This window comes from Spea bombifrons, chromosome 1 (genome assembly GCF_027358695.1).
Source record: "Spea bombifrons isolate aSpeBom1 chromosome 1, aSpeBom1.2.pri, whole genome shotgun sequence".
Lineage (NCBI taxonomy): Eukaryota > Metazoa > Chordata > Amphibia > Anura > Pelobatidae > Spea > Spea bombifrons.
In genome coordinates, this window is record NC_071087.1 from 128,976,499 (window position 1) to 128,998,701 (window position 22,203).

At 39.3% G+C, this 22,203-nt stretch overlaps 1 protein-coding gene across 1 annotated transcript in view; it reads right to left on the bottom strand.

Moving 5' to 3' along the window:
- The window catches only part of ZNRF3 (zinc and ring finger 3), a 65,611-nt gene extending 53,172 nt beyond the window's left edge, over positions 1–12,439 (bottom strand). Inside the window, exon 1 of the mRNA XM_053473445.1 lies at positions 11,512–12,439. Coding sequence (XP_053329420.1) covers positions 11,512–11,730 — 219 coding nt within the window. The 5' untranslated portion in view covers positions 11,731–12,439. The remainder of the gene's footprint in view (positions 1–11,511) is intronic.
- Between the last annotated feature and the right edge of the window lie 9,764 nt (positions 12,440–22,203).

Below are 22,203 nucleotides of genomic sequence, written 5' to 3' on the forward strand. Positions count from 1 at the left end.
TTGTTGGTTACAGAGCATATAAAAATAACTCTAAACGGTTAACCGAAACAGCCCCCCTTTGCTTTGTCATTTAATTTTTAAAAGTAGAAAAAAAGAATGAAAGTCCCACTGAAGGAGCACATCATTTGCTCTCTGTCTGAGGGGATGTATTTTGTTACCTAAATGCAGCAATACATCAGTTATTGGACTATAACATCCCAAAATGACAACCAGCTTTTGGCTGTCAATGGCCTTTCAGCATCCTTAGCCACCTCTATGGTCAGTCGAATTATGGGCATCCTCGGTCAGCATTATGTTTATAGTTAGACTATCAGCATGCTCAGCCAACTCTATGATTGTAGTTGGAGTATCAGCAAGTTCAGCCAACTCTATGGTTATTGTTGACAAAAAAGGAAGTAATGGAAGCCCTATTTAAGACAACTGACACAAAATATTCATTGCGTAATGTGTATTTTGTTTAGATTCTTTGAAGGAGGCCCATTGTAACGAAGTTATGAAGTGGCCATATAGATCATCCACTGTTTATAATGATCCTATTTATTTCACTATAATCTGATCTTTGTCGTCGAAGATGTATTTTTTTTTTAGTTTCCTGTCAAGTCTACTGTTGACGCATGCCTATAAATAAATGTTAATCTAGCGCTCTCTCAATTTTAATGCATGGCCATTTAGCATCCTGCAGTGCTTCATCAGACTTCCTAGGTGTTAGATAAAATCAACAAGTGATGGTTCTGTGGTAAAATGAGATTTTCCACAATATTTCTCCTACATATCTCTGCCAACTAAGACCTCAGCCAAGCCCCAGCTATCCCAGTGTTGGGCCTCCCACAAGCAGTGAACAAGCCAACCTAGAGTTTGTAATGATTGCAGTAACAAACAGCCAGGCACTGAAATCCAGTCTTGTTACAAAAGTTACTAATTGTCACCATCAATTTGAGCCACCAAATGCTCTGCTGCTTCCCTAGCAGTGTGCAAAATTTGGATCATTAAAGTCGTTAATAAGATGCACTCCAGCTCGAACAGGTTTCCTCCGCACAATGCGCAATATTACACACTACCCTCTAGACAGATAGAGCATACCAACACATTAATGAGTGGTTTTATCGCCATAGCAACCAGTGGAATGTCTGCACAGATTGGACTGTTCTATTGGCTGATCTGGTGACACTTTTCAAACTCTGCACCAGAACCCTTTGTATTTGTAACATTCAATGCGTTTGAACAGACACACACATTGGTTTTTGGGCATATCCATGAGGAACCATCGTGGGTTTCAGTAAAGCAGAACCTAATTGCATATATGATATGCTTCAGAAAAGTTATAACTTTCTAAAAGGTATTCGAATGAAGCAGAACACTGTCCTATCTGATGCATATTCTATGTTATGTCAATTGTGGAGGGGTGGGAGTGCAGTCATCTGTGTAACATTTTACTACTGAACTCATAATCATGTCTGCTACAAATGAACACCTCCGGCCTTAGCATACACCATAATTTGCTGGTTTATTGGACAATTTCTGGTCCGGTGGTGCCATAAGTAAAGCCAAAGCAAAGCCGTGACTCTCATGGGGAGCTTCATTTTCATAATACAGAATGAGCTGTATTAAACCTTAGAGTCTACTCTTCCTCTTACTAATCCACCACGATGCCTTGACTCTTTTCCCAAGCCCATACTCTTCACTGAGACACAAAGGCTTGTAATCCCAGGCTTTCCCTCCAGTGGGAAGACGCCGCAGTTTTTCTTTTAAGATTGGTTAATATATCCACTGTGTCTGTGCGGCATGTTTACACGGTACAGGGTGAGTTAGAGAAACATTCAACTCCACCATGGACTTAGCATCTGTAGGCTACGTAGGGACTAGCTGGAAGTCTTAGCACTATGGGTTTACTGCACGTTGGCCAGGGATGCTATCATGCAGGTCTTATACTAGCTGGCAGGTAAACAAAATTAATTTACAATTAACAAGATGGAAATGATAACCTTCCTGATTACCATCTTACTTGCTGTTATAAGGTAGCAGCTAAGCATCAATGATGACTTCTGTCAGTTTTAGATGTGCTTGGCTTGTTCTTTTCAACAAAATGCACCTATGAGATCCCCTTGCAACTCTCCATTTTGTTCTATGAATTTGTTGGTGAACAAAAAAGTATTACAAACCACAGCAATATCTATTATGTCATACCGAAAATTATTAGGATTTATTTTTTAGGAATTATAAGTCCAACGTTGACACACCGAACCTAGCTGTAAATTACATTGGTCCATCTTAAGTGAAACGATGTATCAATTTTGCTATAATGCAATGAAATTAAACATTGTCATCAGTGGTGTATTTATCTTGGGTGTTGCCCTAAGCCTGACCCAGCGCCCCCAAGACACACCCTCCGCTGTCAACATCCTGAATGCATTAAGGTGCTACATATATTTAACACAAGGCGTGCTGGGATATGACATTATATCCCAGTGGGGTGTCTCAAAGGCACGAAGCACCTTTTAATGCAGACTCCATAGCGTAAGTAGGCTGCTCAAAGATCTCCCCTGTAACCATCCCATTGTGCAGAGGGACATCCAGGGGCTTGATTTTCACAAAAAAAGCAAGCCCCAATGCCCCCCCCCCTGATTTGGTAGCATGAAGATTGCAGGCTGTCTAGGCAGGCACTGATTGGCATAGATGCATCATTAGATGGATATCTGATGGATAACTGGGGGTCAGATAAGCAGTTTCAAGTCAACACTACCAATGCATCCATAGTAAATAGATCCTAAGATGCTGGAGATCTAGTTTACTGTTAGTAACTCATAGCTTCTGGCCAATCGTGCTGGCACATAGTAAGCATATGCAAGCATGTTTTACCATAAGCTTAGGTTTGCATGCAGAACTGTGCCAGTCTTATCTCACAGCGCAAGGGACGTGATAAAAATAGACACAATTTAATAAAGAATGGAACAATAACAGCCCAAAAAAGGTTTTGCAAAGTTTATTTATAGAACCACTAAAGCACCTATAATGGACAGTAATGTCCATTTAAAAAGTAGAATGCCCATTTACAAAGTATAATAGACTTATGTGCCATTAAGTGCAAAAAAAGAAATACGTAAATTCACTCACACAGAGAGAAATATTTTCACCGGTCCACTTGCCTGTTACAACTAGCATGTTTTAACTACATAGGCTGGAAGAGATATATATATATATATATATATATATATATATATATATATATATATATATATATATATATATATATATATATATATATATATATACACACACACACACACACACACACACACACACACACAGGAATATATTCACACACATAAAATTCCCAATGGAGTTATCTAAACCTGCCTATAAATATTTGAAGAACATCAAAGAGAGCACTATTAAATTAAAAACGCTGTCACACAAACTGGCCCCTGGCGCTGCCAGATCCAACACGCAGGAACCTCTGATCCCTGAACCGACAAGCGGAGGAAACAGTGCAATCCGAGACACACACGAGGCTGGGGGGGTTATGCAATCAAAATAAAAATTAGATGAAGACTAGGTAGGAGACAGACAGAGAGTGCACAAGACAAGCTGTTTACATCTTAACTTCAATCCAAGGTAGCCTCAAACATCACTGAAAGTCTAACATCCCATGTTAGCTAAATCAATTTTAATTTTGGTTTCCCCTCTCTCAAAAAAGCAGATATTGGCTGTAATTCAGCAATGCACAGACCATATACATGAAGAATTCACCATTATATATATATATATATATTATCTTACTACTTCTCACAAATGTACCAATATAAGGCAATATATTTTTTATATAAGCAAACCAGTTACAAGTAGTTTTCTTAAACACTTCTAAAAGTGAATGCTTATGCCTTAAAAAAAAAACACCATCTACTCTCGCTACTACATAACCAGAAATTGTGACCAAATGATAGATATTGCGCAGTGTAACGCTGTCACAATAGTAATTTATGATCCATAGATCCAACCACAACCCTGTCCCTTTCCGATTCCTATATGTATCACCGACAAAAAAAATAAGTTTCCACTCCTACTCATTAAACTACTGTGTCAGTCAATGTCATCGTCATAAAACATTGCGCGGTTATTTAGAAATAGGCTGCATCAAGTGGCTTATCTGTATTGATAACTAGGAAGCATGCCAGTTTTTCTGTACCACCAACCCACGCAAGAATGATCATTCACACCATCCAGGTCTGACAATGGCATGCCACCACAAATTCACTACGATACTCCAGCATACCCACCCTATTTAATTGTAATACACGGCATCGTTAGGAAATTCAATTATAACAGTTGCTAAATCATTCTGTCAAACTATAACCTAGTAAATACGATACCTTTCCAAAACCACATAGTCTGATACATTCACGTAGAACTGGTCCACTGGCATCTCACAATCTAATCCAAAATGACCCCCGCCCAAAAGAAGTGGCATTTTAATCATACTTTCTAACATCACTTGACCGTAATTCGGATACCGTCAAGTAGAACATAACTAAACTGCTCCCAAGTTCATACATGATCCCTTTGTACATTGCTGCGGAATATGATGGCGCTATATAAAATAAACAGTAATATCTAATGTCACCACTCTATATATATTTGGCTATAGCTACCGTAAAATATCACGTATGACACTATTTTCCTTTATTTCAAGAGACACAGTGCACTATACACAGATCTATAATAAGGGGAAAAAGGCCATCAAGTTCAACAGGTCCAAGATGTCCTCAATCGCAGATCCTGGTGAAAGGGGGAAAACCAAATTTTTTTTGCCAAATGCCAATTTTACCCTGAAGGGGCAAAATACCTTCATGACTCGATATGCATGCTTTCCTACAACTTTTGCTTCTAATTGAGCATGAATATTATACCCAAGATTTTCTGAATCACACTTTTTCACTTAAAGGATACTTATATTACATCATATAATATTAACAATTTAAAATGACATACTAAAAATCGCCAGGCACTGTCTGCCACCTACGCATGCCTTTAAACGCGTATACCCACTACTTGGAGTTACTTCATCCTTTAAATATACAAAAATACACATGCATGGAGTATATGAACACTCATTGCTGGGGCTGTGTAGGTGGCTGGCACATCCTCCTAGAGAAATTAAAACGCTGTACTTAAGACTGGCAGCTCATGTTAAAAAGTTAGGAAACCAGACGCCCAAGAGGTGGAGAACACTGTCTGGGTTACCAACGAGGGCCTTTTTGTTCCATCAATCCAAAAAACTACAGGCTGTACTTAACTCCCACAAATAGAAAACACTGTTTATTTAAACACATGCTTTGACAAAATGTGGTCTCCATGTAGGGAAAATTGCTACGTATAATAATGAATATCAATATTATATGTGCGTGTTGCTTTATTTGGGAGCTGGGAAAAGGTTTAAGTAGTCTGCTTAATGTTCTACAATAATTTTAAAAGATGTTCCAGTACTTAGTAATGACAGGTAATAAAGCACATAGAGATGTTACTGGCAAAATGGAAATTAGCCATAGGCCTAGACACCTTTTTCAAAGCCTGGCCGTTGCATTCACATAAACACACACGCACACATATATACACTCATACAAAACAAAATTTACATAAGCATATTTTAGGTAAATACGTATATTTTACCTTTTTAATGCAGTTTGTTCTCTTTATATAATGACAAACCCTGACATAAATGTCTCTTTTATGGATCCTAAGCACAGTCCTCACGGTCAATAAGGCTCAGGAACACCGATTCATAGCAAACTGTATTATTTATTTGCAAGTGCACAAAAACACCCCACAAAAAAACATAAAAGAAAACCCAAGCTCCAAGTTGGAGCCCCAAACTAATCAGCTATTGATAGCAACACGCAAGTATATCAATCAATTATAAAACACATATGATGTAAAATGCAGCACTTACAAGCTAAACATATACACATAATATAAATATACTGTGCATAGTTATAGTTTATACAAATTTATTTATAGGTTTTCTTTTATCGCAATGACTTTTCCCAATTTATTTGCTTACACTTAGGAAAACACATTGTTGATACACACACACACACACACACACACACACACACACACACACACACTTTATTTCAGCTCAGAAAGGATATTTTGCTATTGCCAGCATAATAAGATCATTATTCATTTGCATGCAATTACCAGCCTAAAGTGTGTACAATAAGTACCAAATCATCTTTTTTTTTTATCCGTGAAGGTTGACACTTAGTGGTTAAAATGAAGACAAATGTATATGGGCAATAGAAAATCATCAGTAATCTAATGCAAAATGAATAGAATGAGTAGAATTATCTGCTAGGAAGCTCCGACAGATGTATTTTGTGAAACATTTTTTAACGCATAGCTCTTTAAAGAAAAGGGAAAAATACTCTTTGGCTTAAACCATTAATAACCATAAGAATGGGCAATCACTTAAATGAGTTGTTATCCAAGGCCCGCATCTGACACCTAAAGAGTTACTGAGTTTATGTAAATGTTTGGAAAGTGCAGAAGAGAATAAAATATGCCTCATTCTGCCAGCTCCTGACATTATCTCTTAGCTCGGCAAGATGAAAAACTTTTAAATGGCTTGTGTAAGTTACTAATTTTGTATTAAAAGGATCTCAGTAGAGATTAGCGGAAAGAGAGCAAACAATTGGCACAAAGAACAAAAAACAAGTACATGGCAGACGTTGTTTCAGATGATGAAGAGCATGGAGACTGGCCACGGAGTCCATGAAAGCCTGATGAGTAGCATCAGAAACAATTGTGTAGGTTACTACCATGTTTATATGACCTGACCCATACGATGATGCCAATACATAGAAATGTGCAAGAAAAATGAAGTTATTTGAACACCGGCATTGCAGATCTCAAGCAGAGATGATGTAATAAAAACTTCCACCATTATTTTCAAAGCAAAGGCACATAAGCTGAGAATACTCTGAAAAGGTCTGAAATAAATGTAAAAGCACTGATAATTTGAGTGTAAATGCTTATCTAATTATACTCTTTTTATACGCCAAGAACTGTATTAACAGGTAACAGTATACCCATACCGCCAATCACACCCAGGAACCCAGATAAACCAAATTCCAAATCAATCAGAATAATCCCGAGACATTATCATGTATTTTGCATATTGCCAGCTCCTAAAGAATTATTACATGCAGATAAAAAACGAAACAGCAGCTGAACTGTTTCAACCTCAATAGGAATAACAGAGACACGATAAGCAATCCAGCATCTGCAGACTACAACTCATAGCATGACCATAATAAAAAGATGGAAGAATAGTTGGAAATGAAGAAAATAAACTTTTAATGATATTTGTTATACAAGGGAAACTAGTACACAAAATGAGACTAATTAAAGCCAAGGTACTAAGAGCTAAGATTTGATTAATTTTTATTCATTTTACCTGTGCATATTAGGGCTACAAGTCATTGACTGCACACGACTGCAAGAAGTTGCCCGTCCTCACTGACACCACAAATGTATCTTCGTTAATGTGCGAAACTAAGTACTGCTATTAACAACCCAACATAGACTGGCCATTAACATTGATTAATGCCTGAACAATTCAGACAAGTGCAGTTGAGTACTGGTACTGCAAGCCGTATTCAAGAACAATTATCATCCTCATCCAACCATGACCACAGGCGGAGCTAGAATAATAATAAATAATAATGGCAGCACAATGAGTGTAAAATACATGCAGGTATACACAAAAGTAGACCTTCTTTTCATCATTTAGCTGCTCATCTTGTGTATGTCAAACGCCTTTTCCCTCTGCCTCCTCCTGCTGCCCAACAAGGTGGCATCAGGACTTAAACTACTCAAAAAGACCCTAACCCGGGCAGAGTAATCGAACTGTACCATCTAGACTGGGTTGGCATAATTATGACTTGTAGATTTATTTCCATATTGTTTTTGCACACCTACCAAAAATGATAGTTTTGTACAACAAGGAAAATGAACTCTTCCCCAATTCCTCATGCAGGGAACCGCAGCACCTTACATTAACAGCGGTCCTATGACAGGCCATTGACCACAGACTGGGCTCTCCAAGGAATATCAGAGAGACTTCCAGTGAAGAATGTTCTACGGGAACGTGTCCTGCAAGTACTGGGGTGTTAAAGGCCACTAAAAACATTGGTGGAAACATAATAAATAAATTCATCCTTTGCTATGTGCACATCACTGACCATAAAAGCAAATTTGGAAATGGAAGGTTACAAATCGTGAACACATTTTCTTTAGTTATCTGCAAAATAAACGTTTTCTTTCAGCAGTACTCCTGTGATAGCTGACAGTATGAAATTAACAAAAAAGGGTCTATTTCCGGTAGCAAGTTGTAGGTATAATAACTAGAGTATTACAGTTTATTCCGCTTTGTGACCTCTGTGGTCTTCGGTATAAGTCTAACGACTTCACCACTGCCCAACCAGTAGCCACAAGCCACCGAAGAAGGCACCAAGTAAGCACCCAGCTTCACTTAACAAAAAGGCATATTCCAACATAGATATTGGACAGAACTGTGGAATTATTCAATGGACTGCACTAAATGGCTCATACATTCAAACCAAAAAACCAAGCATGCTTTCGGTGCAAGAAGTTGACATATTTGAATCATTAAATTCTGTCCCCCAGTTTGGAATTAATCCTATATTTTTGCTGTGAAAAACGTAATTATTGTGATTTTTGTAACGCCTTCACAAGCGATAAACCTATAGCGACAACCTATAGATTTCATTAAAAAACGCTCTACATAATCAGATTAAACATAGCGTTTGCCAGTCACAGGAGTAAGGACTTTTAAATGATGTCCATAGAACTCAATAGATGTAAAGCTCTCAATATGATAAGACGGCATACTAAATAAGTCATTCTAACAAAAAAAAATACCCAGTTCAGCGACTTTTGGGGATTACGTGTGAGCTATCCCTGCCCTTGTTCCCAAATTCTATGGAACGCTGGTAAACTCCTTGATCTAAATGTACCATCTGTCGAAGAAATGAGGCTACAAGATCCATTATAACACCACAAAAATCTTTATTTCCATACAATCATGAACAAATTACAAAGTTAATTTAATCAAACGAGATGTGTTATCAGCTTCATACAATATATCTTCTCCGACTGGCTAATGATTAGCAGAGGAAGGATGCATTTATCAGTTACAGGAAATATCCTTCACAAAGCAGATCCCACCAACGTCTACTTGAAACAATAGGTCCTCGCACTTCCAGCAGACCTGGGAAAATAATCAGATCATGGACTCATCCCTACTGATGTCTCATACTCAGACATGTTTGTTTCCCATTGGTTTTGTCCTTTCCCAAACCTTTGACATTCCCTGATAACATTATAGATGGCTACGATATCCTCTCGGATCAAAGCATCTCAGTTTCCTACATGACATTGTTTAAGTGCGCAAAACTTCCAGACAAGCCAAGTATTTTATGAATTTTGCACCTAAAAAAAATTGGTGATATCTTCCACAATATTCTGATGGTCCCAGAACTCAAAAGCCAGTCTCTCTCATGTTATAAAGTTAAAATAATGTTTTAAGATGGAACATATTCCATTGCATGCATTATTTCCACTACATAAATAGCACAAGCATTGTATAATAAACAACTTTTAACATATTAGACTTCTGATATCATCCCGCCATGAAGATGGAAAGTCCAGCAGACACAGTTCTTTTTCTAACAATTGTTTGTCAAGTACAGGTTATTACACTCATCATAGGCCTCCTTTTATAAATATAGTTTAGTCGTATGTACTTCTAAACAATTCATAGTATTATCGTCGTAGTATATATCTTAAGCATGTGTCCCATTTACATTGAGTAAATTGCAGGATCAAAGGCACCCAACCTTTATCATCCAAGACCACTGAAACCCAAGTCCACAATGTCACAACCTTGCCACTGATCAAACGGCACTAACCCACTTATGAGCATCATCACATTCCTTCTAATATACATGCCAACATATTCACTGATGATGTCATCAAATGTCATTTTCAGCGAGATTCCGCCCGAGTGTTCTATTGCTTCAGATAGAATAAAAGGTATAATATTTTAATATACACGACCTGTTGGTATTATAAATACCTAATAATGTTGTAAATCATCTTTTCTTATGTAACCCTGGGGAAAAATAAAACACGTTATTTTGATTTGAAACTCAATCTACACCAGTTGTAATGTGTACAGATCTGACATGCAGAGGTACAAGGGTTACAAGCGATAATTCGGTTACATTTTGGGCCAGTGAAAAATATTCAGCACGTGGCACATAGCAGAGAATCATCCAGGGTCTTTTATTCTACACCAACCAATCACGTAAATCAGCACCACCTCTAAGGAGTACAAAACAGGGTAATAATAGGGTAAAAACTAATATCAGCCCCCTTTAACACGCCACAATAGAAAACCCATCATTTAACTTCAGAAATTCAAAAATAAGTTTTCTGCGTGATTTTTAAACCAGTCCCCTATCCTGTAACGTATAGGAAAAGCCTGTGGGTTGTATAAGAGGGGAATGCATTGAGACCAGTTTAAATCCACATGAAAATAATGCATAGTTTGCCGCAATATTCAAAATAAACTATATGAGAAATCAAATCCATATCCCATGTAACAACACACCACTACTTTTCTTTGATGGTTAAGATTCCTACGGATGCAGCCCACGCCAAATCTATTAAACTGGTTCTAGACAATTTGACAAAAAGTAAACACGCCATTGGAGAATGTGTGATGGATTGCAAATTTAACACACTTAATTATGGGTTCCTTAAGAAAAATAAACTTCTGTATACCGTGTCAGCTAGAACACAAAGCTAAAAGGGGTCAAGATCAAAAACTACAACAACTGATCACACATCATTCCAAAGTGCCACTGAGTAAAAACACATGTATACATATGAATCAGGGATGGATTATAATACTGCTTGACTAAAGTGTTATTCTGATGTGTGCATAAACATAACAATGTGTCCATTCAACATAAGCATGGTCTGCAGCATAGGTTAAAGAGTTTCAGTTTGCAATAAACATACACAAAGACACAGATATAACACTTGTAGCAGAAGGAAGCTTGCAGATGGGATATGGAACTGTGAACCAAACAGACCTGCTTATCTCAACTCGCACAGGGTTACTCAATTGCAGTGTGCCTTGTTATTGTGAATGAAGCACACACACACACTCACTCATAGTATAGAAGCCATCTTGTGACCAAAGTACTATACAAACTGCCCCTTCCTAAATCACTCCCCCTGCTACAAGTGAGAAAAGTTTTCTTCTCTCCAGCAAGCAGATCGCATGGGGTTTAGCAGGCAGAGAATGGGATGCACAATGCCAGGCAGGCTCCTCCAGCCAGGCTTTTCATGCACACCAGCACTGGTGTGTTTAGTGGGGTTTCACACAGGGGATCCCCCCCCCTATAGGGATCAGTCTCTTACCTGCACGATCTCCCCCTCGGCGCTGATTGTGGCTCCAGCTCGGGAGAATCTGCCCTGTAACTCTGTAGTGTGGGTTTTGTAATCTCCATTTGGACTGGACTCGAAAAGAACCACTTCCACAAATGCAGTCTCCTTGCTCAAGGATCCACTGGGACCCACAGCCAACAAGATCCCCAGCCAAACCAGGGGCAGACCTCCCTGGATCTTCGGCTGCTTCATCTCTCAGGATGGGGATCCAGTAGCGACGGGAACATAATTTCCAAGTTCTCAGGGGTGCTGGGGGCTTGAGCCGATCCAATACGATCCAGTGGGTTAGGAGATCTGCTCTCTTTAGATCTTGCAGGCACAACCTCAGATAGAAATGCAAATGCCACCCACCCCCCCAAATCCAAAGCAGAACCTCCAAGCGATTGTAGCAAACGAGTAAACAGATCCCAGAATCTCGGGGATGGTCCCAGTCAGTAGATCCCCGCTTCGGGGAGAGGGGATCACATCTGGAGCAGTCCTATCATGTCCCCATTGCCGCTTTTGTCACTTACATGGCTGTGAGATCCTCTCTTATTCCCCCTCTCCTCTCTCTTTTCTCCCTCTCTCTCCCTTCTCTGCCAAGCGGCATCCCTTTGATCTTATCCACGTGATTGTCTTTCTTTTTTTTTTACCCAAAAGGGATTGTCCCCGCCTCCCAAATCTCTCTGACCCCTCACTATCCACTCCCAGGCAGGGGAGGGGAGGGGGAGTGAGTGAAGAGAACACAAGGAGAATTAAAAGGCAGGGAGGGAGGGAGCGTGTGTGTATGTGTGTGTGTGTGTAAGAGGGAGAGAGAGGGGAAGATCAAGAAGTACTTGCAGAATTCCAAGCTGTCCTAATATAATGTATAGAATGTGTGCATGAGAAGCATAGCATGGAGGAGGGAGAGGGAACTACAGTGTCAGAGGGTTGGAAGTGACAGAGAGGGAAGGTGGGAGGACAAAGATCAAAGGAAGAATTCTCTAGGGACACTGCTCCAAAGGAAAAAAAAATGACAAGTATAGGGCAATAGAATTTTTTTTTCGTACTAAAAAAAAACCCCAAAGCGCGTTTGCTGACAGCTGCAAAAAAAAATAAATAAATAAAAAAGTTGAGAATTTTTTTAAAACATAAAAAAAAACTTGTAGTTGGTGCTTCAGCCAACCTTTGAAGCCTTTATCAAGACTATGATAAAAGTGTTACTATTGAGCAGGGGAGCGAGTCCCTAATGTGTCCGTTTGGCTTGGTCTATCGGTTTTATCAGACCCTTTGATTGTATGTATTATAAGAAGAGCTGCATACCCTGTTGGCGCTATATAAATAAAAGATAATAGTTTTGTAAATGTTTCCGTATACACAAGGGCATCCACGTTTGCATGGTGGTATAAATGCAGCATTGCAGTCCCGGCCAGCCCTAGGGTTTCTAGCACATGAATGTATAGTATGTACTTATGTATAGCTTTATTTCAGTAGCTCTAAGCAATGTACGTATGCTTTACAGTTTAACCTGAAGGGGAAGTATAAGCAGGTATATAAGTACTATAGTTCTACAAACATTTGATCGAGTAGAATACTTAAGTATACTTTAGAAAAAAGGTAGAAGCGAATTGGTGATAGCACTCCAGTACCGGGCTAAAAGAGGAGTTAGATTAATATAAAATGCAGCTTGGCGAAAACTCCAGGGGATCCAATGAGATCCTCATACACCTGTGCGGAAAGTGTACCTTTTGATTTTGACATGGGCACTTTCCTGCCACTAATGGGCTGCTGAAGTGTAATTAACTAGAATCAACAGTGTTGGTCATCTCCAGTGATCTGGGGACAGTAGATTGTTATGTCGTTAACATACATTTGCTCCACATTTACTTTTAAATAATATGCTGTGATTCTCCTATGTTCTGTATTTATTCATCTGTGATGCTCATAATGTGAATTTACAGAACTTTTTTTTTTTATTTATCAGGTTACGATTAGAATGATGTTAATTAAACCAAAACGAAACATTGCATTTATTTCTCCTGAACTCCATAGGAAGCCATACGGCTAAAATGTAATGCATAGTTTCGTATCCATATCTGTAATATATTTGACTGAAAATGACCTACCAATTACCGACCAGCTAGCTGACACAAGGTTGTTTGAGCTGAGGTCATACCTTCAACAGCCCTGTCCCTCAGAGGCTGGGGTCCTGAGTTTGCGTGGCTGATGGATCATTGTGTCTACTGGAAAGTTAAAGGTCAAAATAAGTGGAACGGGCTTTCAGGAGAAGACAACACCAAAAATAGATGACGAGGCAATCAAGGATTTGGTTGCAATTTACTATGGCTAATTACTATGCTAAAGCCAATAATACGTCAAAAGATCTAGGGGATATACTCACCATAAACCATTCTATCAAAAAAGAGTGGCATAAGATCTGCTTCCACTATTGTATTGTAAATATAGTATAAATCATTCAGACATAAAATTACACAACATCAATTTACAAACATAAATATTTTGTCCCAAGTTTGAATCTCATATATTCCCAGATCCTGTTCTTGTTGAATAATATGCCTTTCCAGGGTGAAAGATGTAAAATGCGAACTGGGTAAAAGATTAAAGGGACACTTCAGTGTCACAGTCAACCTCCTACTTGAAGCAGCCAATCAGTGGCAGGAAGGAGCATGTGCACAGGACGTCTTGTTAGACCCCATAAAACACTCACAGAACCAGCGCTGGAGCCAACTGGTGCTCTGAAAAATACCCCTCGTCTTATAATCAGGGTTTACTTCCTTTTATTTATAGGGGGTTAAAATGCATTTCTAGAGGCAGAGTGGCATGAAGGGGGTTCAAAGGCATATCATGGGGCACTCTGCCTCCAGAAAAGCCTTAAGCCCCATATAACAACCCCCCCCCCCCGACTTACCACTGCTTCTAGTGTCTGGTGAGGGCAGCGGGTGGAGGCCGCATTCATGAAGTTAAAGGGGCTGGTGTTCACGCACCGCGTCGCCCAATGGTCATGAGGCACTGCCATTGGGCGGCGCGGTGTGCGCCGGCCCCCTTAACTTCATTAGGCGACGGCGGTGGGAGGAGGCGGCTCAGCGGATGTTTTGAATCTTTGTCTCCCGCGACCGGCCCACGGAGCGACCGACCCACCGGGAAATTTCGACCCTGTCTGATTCTGTCATCTACTAGAAAGAAAAATGAATAATGCCCTTTTAGCTCAAGTATTGTTTCAATATACATTTTTGAAGCTGTTGAACACTTTCACAAAAGTTCGGTCTCTCCTAAAGATTGGGCTCTTTCAAATATCTCCCTTAGTGACATCATAATATAAGAAAGTCTTACTTTATAGGTAGGGTGTGGGACCAAGACAAGACCAAAGACAGATTAAGAAATGGGCAGACTAGATGGGCTGAATGGTTCTTATCTCCTGTCAAATTCTATGTTTTGTATCAACCTCCCAATGACAGAAATTGAGTGATATGTGATTGGAGTATATGGTTTCATCAGTATCACATTTATATTTCAAAACAGTCATTCCCACTGAGATATCTTATCATTCTACACTGCGTGGACTTCATTTGCCAGAAAAATTGTGAGATGATTTCCTATTAATCTGTGACCTTTCACCTCTAGCAGAACTGAGTGTTAACGGTTTTATACTATGACCTATGAAATCCTTATCTTCAAAGCAGTGGCAAACATTTCACCGCTAACAAGGCGTGGTCCATGGTCTTTTAAGTCTCAGATATAGTATCTGATCTGGTAAAATAACCAGGGCTGATGTCATATTGTTTTTCACTGGCATATTCCCATAACATGCCTTCCCCTGGGGAAGCGCCACCTGAGCAGCTGGATAGGTGAGGTCAGAGAGACTTGTTTGTGATGCCATAAATATATTTTCTGCATCTCAATAACCTCCACAGGCCACATCACTCCCCACTGAATTGTCTTTTCTCACGTCACTGCATATAAGAGTGCTATTCCTCCTAGTCTGCTGAATTTAACACTTTTATGACTAAATGCGGCATTCGAAACACCGATCCCAGTAGCGCTGAATGGCCAACACTCTAGAAATAAATATCCCAAGTTTGGTGCACCCACACAAACTATATTTTTTTTGTTTTCAGGACAAGCAGGGTATTTATGTATAAATACCTAAATTTATGCTAAAATAGAAAAAAAATGTTTGCAATTTTGCTTGGAATTTCTTCTACGGAGTAGGTGCCACTGGTGAACAATAACCCAGTTTGTGTTCCCTGATTACAGTAATACCTCACATTTATTTTATTTATTTATGTTCTAGAGGGCCACATTGATCCGTTTCATAATATCCTATTTTGTATTTTTTTTGTTTTTAATAACTCTAGGTGCGGGGGTAGCAAAGGGGTTTTATAATCCTACTAGTGGTACTTTTTCTTATTTTTCAAACTTTTTTTTGTTTTAATTTTTATTGCTATTTTTATTACAAATATTATTACTGATATCTTTTTTTTATTTTTTGGAAGAAGGAAAAATGTTGTTAACCCCTATGATTTCTTCTGTACCTATCACACTGATTGCAGTGCACGTGATCAGCCAACAGGGGAGTGATCAGAGATCCCAAAGGTCAAACCTTCGACTCCTCTTGTGAGTCCTTTGTCAGCATTGACACCTGCTAGAAGGGAATGCCTGACCATAGGCGGTGTCAGCACTGAGCCAGTTTTGCTGGCTCCTGCTGACACAGGGGCCTGTAGCCTGCCTTCAGACAGCTTCATTTCCTGTGCGGGAATTCCTGTTTCACTACAAGAAAGGATAGACATAATATATACATACACGGATTTACATAAAGACACCATCACATACACATAAAATACATTTTATATTGTATATACATACTGATTCACATATACTATTATATATTCATTATTAGGAAGCCTTGGAAACCATGTTGATTTCAGATTTAATATTATACATACAATCATTACAGACATGAGTGGATTCAGAGAATTAACTCATCTATTACCAGACGTTATGTGAGTTCACTCAGACTTCTCCTTCCGGGACAATACATTCTCTTGCCTCTTCTTGTTCTTCTGTCTTCTTTCTTGTTCTGCTTCTCCTAGTGTCTTCTTTCTTCATCCGCTTCTCTTATAACCAGGCCTCCCAGAGGACTTCTGCAAGGGGTGGAACCTCAGGACACACCCTCTGCCGGATTGCTGTTCCCGTGGCTCAGCCCTTTTTTGGAAGAGGCTAGAATAATGCATTTGTGGAGAAAGAGAGGTGCAGAAAGGCTTCTCTTATTTCGCCAATCAGTCTTCATTATCCTGAGTGCCCAGAGGCTTAACCCTTATATGAGAGAAATGGACGAAGAAAGAAGACACAGGGAAAAGTGGGCAAAGAAAGGAGAACAAGAAGATGCAGGAGAAGAAACGGAGCTGCGGGAACAGAGAGAGTGTAGGGAGACATTGAGAGAAAAAGCTTTTAAACCATACAACTAGACACAGGATGAGGATGAGAGAATGGCACAGGTGGACTTTGCTTTTCCTCCAAAAGTGTATTATTTGCCCCTAACTGCATACAGGTTTGGAGAAAAGGACAGTATTATATTTTGTATGTTTAAATGTAAACATTTTACATGATTTTGGAACCTATGCATGTTTTTTCTTAGGAGACAAGCATCAGTTAATGCATAGCATTGTCTAGAAAATAAATAAATGTCTGCCAAAACCCAGCAAATAATTCCATTGCACAAAGCAGTGAGGATACAGAATATAAAGGAATAGCAAGTTATCCAAATCTTGGCTGTTACACAGTGTTGTGTGGGCTTTTTGTGCTATGTTACAAGGTGTGGGTGGCATCATTAAAAAACCCAAAAATTCAGTGTTAATTAAAACATAGCAATGTCCTTCAATTGTTCCTGGAACTGGATGATCAACCTGGAGTAACCCAGCATTCTTGGGCATGAGTTCTTCGCCATTAGTAAAATGTTTTCCCATAAAGAGAAGGACAAAGCCACACTGCCAGTAGCAAACAGAGATTGTTAAATATAAATGGGATTCAGACCTAAATGTTTGGTTGTAAAGACATGAACAATTTAAGGCTCATGATTTTAGATCTCCAGCAGAGGTAGAAAAGAATGCGGAGAAACTGTCTGCATAAAGAGACAACTGTACATAGTTCATATACTGCTAAAGCAGGCATTAAATAATCCCATCTTCAAGTAATCAAAACATATAATTAATAGAAGCGGATTCTAGGCATTCACAGCCTTTCATACTGCAGCAGGGGATTGGAAGAATATTACTCAGTATGACACCAATGGGAGGATGGTGTACTGGGTTTACTGTGGGGCATCTCAATGTTAAAGACATCTGAGAATCAGGCTGTAGCCATACAATAAATAATGCGGGACATATTCCAAATTAACGAATATATACCCACATACATACCCATACATGGTCCACCCTATAACTAGTCATATTCTATGTCTCTAGCCCTGAAGATACTAAATCCATAACCTGGGGCTACACAGTAAGTGATTATACTGCATGCATAAGTGCTTGTGGCAAAGGTGGGACCTTATGACACTGCCACGTTTAAACACCTAAACTCAATAATTAGGAGAGGTTTCCACATACATTTGGTCATTTAATGTATAAAAATAATTAAATATTTGTCAGTATTGGTTTTCAAACTACATATAAATAGTAAATAATAAAATAATTAGCCCAACATTTTATAATAAAAAAAAAAAACCTCCAGGGCAAAAAATAAGAAAAAAATCAGATTGCTTATTCAGCAACAGTTAGATGCTGCAGCCGCCACTAACTGCAATCTGATTCTAGCATTTCTTTTCTCAAAGACTACCCATGACACAACCGAGAAAATGACACAGGTTGACAATCACACTTCCGTTGCAATAATGTAAGCATATAATTACAATGAAATATCAGGCTGTCTATCCAAAGAAATATTGTTTATTTTATCTGGTATATTAGGACTGACCCCTCTGTGTCTCAAGTTCCTAGGGAGAAGTCATGCAGCCAAAGCAGACAATTAGCCATTGAGGTTCGCTCTTGGCTTGCATCCAAATCCTCTCCGAAGATAGTAATTTTCAGAAAATTGTCTTTTTTGTAGATTGGATATAAACAAGAGAGCATTTTTTTTATTTCTTTTAAAACCAGCTTTCATTCAGCAGCCTCAGCTAGTTGATTACGTGCATACTATAGCCAAGCTTAAATCAAATATGAGTATACATTTTCAATCCAACATCTAAAATGTATTTTTCTGGCTACCCACAAGTACTAGGTGCACAAATGGAGCAACTACATAAGCTGTTGGATATAATGCCCCATTGGCCCATGAAACCACCATAATGGAATAGCAACAATTTAATAAAAACAAAATTAAACTATTGTCATCCCACTGCCATAAGACATCTAAAATTAAACAGGAATTCACAAATCATATTGTTTTGCATATAAACTTCTACTCTTTTCTGCCTTAGTAAAGAAGGCTGTCCATTAGTAAAGAAATCTGGGACCGAGAAAAAAAAGAAAATCCATCATAATCTGAGGTGTTACTATTTTTTTTAAATTATTTTAGTTTGGTGTATTTTTGGACAAAAATATTTGCCCAGGTAAAAAAAAAAAAACATGGCACTGTTGTTTCCTAATCTGCAGTGCCTCCTAGTGTTAAAATAAGTGTAATGCAGCCATTACTCAGTTTTGTAGAAAATGTTTCCAGTTATATGACATTGGTCATATAATCTTAAATGAATTATAGTAACATTTGCAGTGTTAACCGTTTTTATTATGCCTTTAAAAAATAGATATGCATTGGTATATTTATATATTATAATTTTAGTATGAATCTTTTTATTGAATTTTGTCAAAAAACTAAAAGTATACAACCAGGTATAAAAAAAACAAGAGGAAACAACTACAAGGACCTACTATTTAGTGAGAATTTATTCATTGTGTATAAGGCAAGGCAAGTATTGTTGCAATGAGTGCATACATGAATGTAGTTTTCTCGCCCATTAAATGTGCTACAGCACAAGAGAGAACAAGCGTTTTGTGGAGAAGCCATGGCTACCCGGGTATCACTCGGAATCATTTCGGACAGATAAAGAATCCTAACAAATAGAAACATTAACAATATTTAAAACCCTTGTGACCCATATAATCAAGTTTACATAACTTCATATAATCCATCCTAAATAGATGGATCAATTTCTGTTGGAATTTTGTTAAAGTTTGTGTCATGTAATCAATACTGTTGAGTGCCTGGTACGAAACGTATTTATCTCTTTCAAACATGTCATGATTACTAGATATGCTAGAAAGGCAATGGTACAAATCTGCATATGCTGCCTTGTTTGATACCCATAAGACATTGACGGTTAGAGGAATAGTAAGGCGTATGTATAATTTTGTAACCCATCTCCTGATAAGATGACATAGGGGAGGCATTTAAGGGCTGTCGATGTGTCTTTACTTAACTTTTCTGTGTATACATTTGGAGAAGGGTAGTCCGGTAGGTTACAATCAATGATAAGATTGCAAGCCGGTATCTTGCAAAGTTAAATAATAGGATAATGGAGTGAGATGTGCTCATGTATTGTAATATAAAGGTCTCTACACGTCATTCTACCAGTCTGCCTCATTCAAAAGTGCAAGAACTAATCATAATTGCACACTTTTCTTACATTATTCAAATGTAAACCATTTTTATAAAGTAAGTCAATGAAAGTCGGTTCGATGCATGCAGCAAAGAATGACAGTTCCGTATAACAAGCTGAAGGTCACATAGCCAGGAGTCCAAAAAGGGGAGCAGGATCAACATAATAAGGAGCAGGCAATGAATTGCAGGTGTGTTGGGGCTTTATAGCCCCAGCTACTTGGACAATACCCTGTTGCTGGGGTGATGAAGGTGGGGCCATACTCTTCCCAGGGTAGCTTTCTGGGATCATAGGCATGAACTCCCCGTCCTCCTGTGGTGGGCATGATGGGGGGGGTGCACACCACACCCCTAATGGCTCTGAGCACCTGCCGTATCGAGCACTGCTAGCGGTGCTTATCGCGGCGCATGTGTCTGCCAGCACATGCCCCAGCTGCCTCGAGACCCTTGCTTCACGAATACAATACCACAACTAAAATGAAGTAACTCAGTTCACCTCGGATGCATTTGTTTTCATCAGATATTCCAAAGCAAAAAAGCAAACAAAAAAACTTTGAGACTATTTGAAAATTCCAGATACAGAAAATCCCCCAGTTGGAAACCCTAAACATGTATTGGCTGCGTTATATACTCTTCATTATGTTTAGCCGGTCTGCACTCTCCTCTTCGTATGGCTGTTCTCAATATTGGAAATCAGGTTAGCTTCAAGTTGGTAAGACTGGCCCATGAAAACAAGATGGAGACAAAATAGAGAACAGATAAGCTTGAAATGCAGCGTTGCCCATGTGGCAAATGTATGATTGGAATAATTTAATAAATAGAGATTACCGTATTTGCTCGATTATAAGACAAGGTTTTTTTTCGGGGCAGCGGGTTGACGTCTACGCGATCCGCGCAGACAACGTCCGCTGCAGCCGGAAGGAGGTGTGGCTAGCAGCGGGGATTGTCTGCATCCGTCGCGTAGACCTTCCCCGACTGTCAGAGACCAGAGTTCCCCGCACCGGTGCGGGGAACTCTGATCTCTGACCTCTGACAGCCGGGGAAAGTATACGCGACTGACGCATACAAACCCCCGCTGCCAACTCCACCTCCTTGCGGCTGCAGCGGAAGGCGACGTCTACCCGCTGCCCCGGCTGGAAGCACCGGTAAGAGAGGGGAGAGAGGGGAGAGAGAGAGGTGAGAGAGGGGGAAGGGGGTGAGAGAGAGGGGGAAGGGGGTGAGAGAGAGGGGGAAGGGGGGGAGAGAGAGAGAGAGAGAGTGTGTGTGTGTGTTAGTTAAATGGGGGTATAGGGTGTGTATGTGTGTGTTAAATGGGGGCATAGGGCATTTCTGGAGTGGCGTTAAGAGGGCATTTAATAGAGCACTCTGCCTCCTGAAATGCCTTATACCTCCCTATATGCCACTCTGCCCCATAATATGCCTTTTAACCCCCTAAATGCCAGAGTGGCATATAGGGGTATAAGGCATTTCTGGAGCCAGAGTGCTCTATACAATGCCTTTTAACTCCCTTAATGCCACTCTGCCTCCTGAAATGCCTTATGCCTCCCTATATGCCACTCTGCCCCATAATATGCATTTTAACCCCCTAAATGCCAGAATGGGATATAGGGGTATAAGGCATTTCTGGAGGCAGAGTGGCACATAGGGGGTCAAAAGGCATACCATGGGGCACAGTGGCATATAGAGGGTTAAAAGGCATATCATGGGCCACAGTGCCATATTGGAGTGGCAAGCCTGGGGGCAGATGTGTGTAACTGGGGGACAGGTTGGAAAATACAAGAAATAAAAAGAAAAAAAATATTTTTCTCAATCATAGCTTTTATTAAAAAAATAGTTTACATGAATTAACATTTACTGGTAAAACTTTTTTCCTTTGGGGTCGTCTTATATTCAGGCTTTTTCTTTTTTTCCTAAGTTAATATTCAGATTTTGGGGGGTCGTCTTATAATCAGGGTCGTCTTATAATCGAGCAAATACGGTACTAAAAAAAAAAATCTTTTTTTCTAATTAGTTTTTTTTATTTATAATATTTATATA